Consider the following 5,452-nt stretch of genomic DNA (forward strand, 5'->3'; position numbering starts at 1 on the left):
TTAATTTAAACGACATTCAACTCCATATATTTTTCATACAATATATAAACAAAAGTCTTTGTCACGGTGTTTAATTCCAGAAGTCATGTCGTTGTGATTTAATCTGAATTGTGATAATGATCCTAAGGATGCTTCGCGCTTTTGCCAGGGCAGGTCGCTTGCCTTTTTCTTCGTGCGCGTCGATTTTTGAACCACACCTGAAATAAAACAAAAGCTGGATTTAAATTCAACAGAAACGAATTAATAGCTTCTTATTAAATCATAAAAGTTCGCTCGTGTCCCTGTAGCTCAGCTGGTAGAGCATTGTGGTAACCGCGTAAAGGTTATGGGTTCAATGCTCGCGGGACACACCTGTTCAAGTGTCTACATTGAATGCACTTTTAATCGCAGAATTTGTAATGTGAATGTCTCTTACCCGAACAATCTCCTCGGTGAGGCCGGTGCTCCTGGCTAACTCCCCCCGGGCATCCACGGTCGGGTAGTCTGTGACAGCGAAGAGTCGCTCGAGTTGGTGCATCTGGTGGTCCACAAAAACCGTTCGCACTCGGTTGCGCTGTCTTTGGGGCGCATGTTTGTGGCACTGGTTCTCCTCTGGATCACAACCTAATGGACCATTTAATTTAAAAATTGAATTAAAAACACTTTACTTAGTTAAATTAGTTTACACACATATATATACATAAAATGAAACAATGATAAAAATGTAGGCCTACCTGGTGTGCTGATTGGCCACTGCTGACTCGAGTTGCAATTGGAATTAAATGTCATCTGATAATATGAAACCGGACCACAGCAGCTGTACATTCCTGCCCAGGATGATGATAGATGATGGTTCATCATCAGTGCTGCATGTTCACCATGACCTCCAGACCCATCCTTGTAAAGTTGATCCAGTCTGGTCACATGTCCTGGGAAATCCCGAGGAGATGGTGGATGATCCACTGGAGGTGTCTGACCGCTGGTGTCGCCCAAGATGTAATCAATAGAGAAGTTCGAAAACTTCTGACTTGCCATGTTTTCCAGTGAAATCGGTATTAAAAGCGGGGATCCACCGGAGCTGACCTTACCTGTGTCTCTTCTCTTGCTTTCGGTTTATGATGACATTGAGCTGGAGTGCTGTATTTGTACCTCCTCGTTTTCTAACTTCAAAACTAAGATTAAACTGAGTATTAATGTATATGTTGTTGGTCCATTTACACCTCTTTGTTGAGGTGCCGCTTGAAAGACGGCCAAAGGAAGGTAACTTTTGAAGATGCGCTTTGAAGAGTCTTAATCCATTTGAATTTACACTTCAAATTCACCTGTGGTGATTCATCTTGATCATCAAATACTTTGATAGAAGTCAAATAAACAAACAGACAGTGATTTTTTGGATAATTTATGTAGTTTCATTGACTTTATTAGTATTTGCTACTCAACTATTTTATACATGTTAAATCGTGTAGCCTACTCTGGAAATATGCTCATAAATTATTCATCATTATCTAGGCTTAATGAAACGAATATCGCTTTAGAAAGTTTTTGTCTTTAATTTATCACGTGCTGAATTTAAGGGTTATTTATAACTGTTTATAAATACAAACTGGGACAATTTGGGAAAGTGAAAGAGACAGTGAAAGGGAAGATCAACACTAAAAAGCTTTTATTTTTACGGAATGAAAACATTTAAAACATATTATTTTATTATATTTATTATTATATTTTTGTCTATATTGAGACATTGTTAAAACCTTTTTTATATTAGAAATATTGCATTCTTGAATTATCAGGGACTTAATGAACTTTCTTTGCATACATAAAAGTGACAAGTCTTGTGATGACACTTTTTCAAAAAGTCACGCGCGCTTTGAAATGGCGAAGTAATGTGATTAGTTTGAAGTTGACACAGATGAAAGTCAAGTATCTTACAAAAGTGATCGAAAGTAATGCGGTTACACGTTTTTACTTGCATGTTCTCGTTTGTGTTTTTAATAACAATTTCAAATGCTATTTAATAACATGCTAATATTTACCTACCTCAACTATAAGTAAATAAATAAATGTCCATCAAGTTTTATAATACTTAAACATATAGACCGATATCCGAGAAATGTAAATGTCGCCGTCTTGTGGTTCAATACAGGAACTCTGATGGAAATACATTTAGCATCCATTAGCTCAATAGCCCCGCTGATTAAATATAATCACAACTGGCCTATTTTATGGTCATATTACCATGGGTAATGGCAAAATAATATTATCACTGAAGTATAAATACAAAATTATGACATTTCTTTTTTGATAAAATTTTATATGAGACAGGATAAAGGTCAAGTGGAGGCTGAATTATTACATTGCTAAAAAAGAACAATATCTCCAGTGTAGTTATATGTGCTTCATACCATTAAATGAGGGCTAGATCTGATTAAATGGTTATTTTTAATGTTTAGAGATGTCACAAGTGGTAACTGTGTGTATTTTATACAATGTAACTCAGCTTACATCATTCATATTCTATTCATCATAAATGACTTGGATTTACAAAGAAATGATATGAAAATCCCACTGAGCGGATATTGGTTTTGCCTTTTCATTTGTTCATTTGATAATCTACATAGCCCACATAGTACATGCAATATACAGAAAAATAAAATGTTGCCTTGTCCAGCACTAAAGTATGTTTTTCTTGTGCCTTCAATGCAATGGCATGGATACTAGGAATTCTATTGTCCTTGTGTAACCATATGGCGAAGCACAATTACACAAATATTTGTGAGATCTGTTAATTATTAAAACCATCATCAGTAGGTTCTCAAAATGCAACATTTCTATTCTGATCAGGATCCATTTAGTTACATGATTATCTTACATGAAAAAACATAAACTTAGGCCTAAACCTTATCAAAGTGGCTAGAAGTATTATAATTCAAATAGCATGACAAAAGAAGAGATAGACCTGTGTTTAATCAGTTTGCATCATCCGCTTTAAAATCAGACATACACTGAATGATCCTTCACAGGAATTATTCATCAAACAGACCTCAACAGCATGTATTTGCATGGTAAAAGCAACAATTAGAGCATCACGCTTAACCGTGAATCTGGTCTGACCCATATTTAGGCTTGTGTTGCATATTTATAGAGAACATCGTAAGCATCCATCTGTACAGGCTGGATTTGCACTATGCCACTGAAAAGCATTGATATGATTTGGGCCAATAGGCAATTAGCAAACGCATGACCTCCTCCAAACAGAGCTCGCTTTATATTGAGAACTCCAAGCCAAATCAAATGTTGGATTCATCATTGCATCATGCATCAGCGACTTAGCGTCCCAAAAGCACAAACTAAAACAACTGTTCTGACTAAACAAATTTCAAAGACCAGAGTTTCAAGGGCGATGTTGAAGGGTAATCAATTTCTCAACAAGTGCACATAACACACTCAATTTATTTATGACGCTCAGTTTTTGAAGACATTCGGGCCACAGCAGCTGTAGTCATCTGAGCACCAGATCAGCAGATGGTGCTTGGATTTAAGATTAGCTGAGTCATTTTTTGCAACTAGTACACATGAAACAAGCCCTGATGATTTGTCTCCGTCTGGTTTGGGGAATAATAGTGTTGCTTTATTTACTAGTAGTGGTTCTAAAGCCTCAATCGGCCCTACAACACGTAGCACTTGTCCACAATCCAAAATGTTATGCTGGCAATGGATCAGTGAGTCTGTGTGACTTTGTCTTTTATTCTTTGAGAGGGATGGCCATCTGAACTGGCTGTATTAAAGGCCAATCTATTTCTTGACACTTCCAGATGGTTCACAGAGCTTGTATCTCATCCCAGGTAAAAGTCTCTGTATAAGGTCAATATGATTAGTCATGCTCTCATTAAGCATTTCGAATTATGAACTCTATGTCATGAAGTCAAGCGTTTGAAGGTCAGGCTTTAAAATTCAAGTCTACACCAACTATATAACTTAGTGAGAGTAAATGTAAGCAAACGTAAGTTATTTATTCGCCCATTCTTCACATGCATTTGGAAAAGGTGAGTAGTTTTTAATGATGCATGTTTTAATTAAATAAAAATATCATTAAAAATTGCATCTGTAACATGCCCTGGAGCCACAGTCAATCATCTTTCCCCAGACGATTTTTACAGAATAACACTGTCATTTCTTCAAACTTTGGTTCTGGTCAGACATGTTCAGCAGACTGTGGAAGCCAGACAATGTCACACAGTGAATCGCTATGAGAGATAAGCTTAAATATTTAATACCCGAGACAAGATTCAGAAAAACACAACTTATTTCTTTCTGGCAGTGGAGTTATAAACTCATTAGGTATTTAAGTGAGAATTCTTTCAGAGATATTCTTTGCTGGTTAAAGATAGCGGTGACCTAATTTAGTCTGCATTGCCTCCTGAGCTAGCAAATGTGAACAAAGCTTTGAAAAAGCCTATTGTTGTTTTATCATCATCATCTGCCATGCTTTGAGGTTAACAGCGCGCCTGTGAAAAAAGAATATTGATAAAGTCCCTAGATCAAAAGACATTGATAAATTGCGTTACGTGGTTTACAAAGCTACCAGCAGAGGGAACTATTCTATTAGAAGACTTGTATTTAGCCGACGGCATTACGTAATTACAAAAACATTGAATGATTCATTGGGAGAATTGGCTAGATTTATGCATAGTGACATAATTGTGTCATATCTTTTGTTTGTAAGCCAGATGTTATGTGCAGGAAAATTCGGACCGAAGATGAATATAAATGCACAATTTAAAAAGAATGGGCTAGTCATGTAAATTAGTCTTGTAATGATTGTCAGCCATTTTAAATCTCAATGATGAGGCTTTGGAGAATTTTTTTTGTACCTTAACCCCATGAACACATGCACAAGCAGAAAGAGACAAATAATGGTTGCATGCCACGAGTAAACAAGTAGCCTACATGAGTGAAGGTTGGCTGGCGGGTTGGCGTAGCATGCTTAGGAGTCTAAAGTGTCTCTCTCAGTCCAGTGTGACTGTCAGGTTCATTAATTTGTCAGACAACATGCGCTGGGCCCTTGTGGGGCTTTTTCTTTGTTTCCTATCAACAAATGCCCGGAGTCCTTTAGGAGATGTGTCAGTTAGACAATGAGCTCATCCGTCCATACATTAATTCTGCAGTCTCCTAGTCAACCTGCACCTTACGTTTGGAATAAACAGAATTGAGAAAATAAAATTCAGGAAATAATTTCCAAAGAAAAATGAGTGAGATGTTGTACACTTTTTAATTTAATAAGACATTTGAATAAAAATACATTTTATATATTGACGTTAAGCTTTATCAGAATTTGCATTAGTTTAAACCCCGCATCCTCAAACGAGTGGAACTACAGTAGGCCTATGCCTTGTGCTTGTAAAAATAAAATAAAATGTATCTGTAAATACGTGCTTGAAATCACATAAAGTCCTCGAGGGTTGTAAAAGTAAGT

General features: G+C 36.6%; 1 protein-coding gene across 1 annotated transcript; it reads right to left on the reverse strand.

Moving 5' to 3' along the window:
- Positions 1-122: 122 nt before the first annotated feature.
- On the reverse strand, positions 123-1,014 carry dharma (the record flags this gene model as incomplete). Its single annotated transcript, XM_079480646.1, has 3 exons — positions 123-197; positions 416-603; positions 858-1,014. 3 exons carry the CDS (start codon positions 1,012-1,014, stop codon positions 123-125), a joined length of 420 nt encoding a protein of 139 aa, XP_079336772.1.
- Between the last annotated feature and the right edge of the window lie 4,438 nt (positions 1,015-5,452).

The sequence above is a fragment of the Barbatula barbatula genome (assembly GCF_947034865.1).
Source record: "Barbatula barbatula genome assembly, chromosome: 19".
In the NCBI taxonomy this organism is placed as follows: Eukaryota; Metazoa; Chordata; class Actinopteri; order Cypriniformes; family Nemacheilidae; genus Barbatula; species Barbatula barbatula.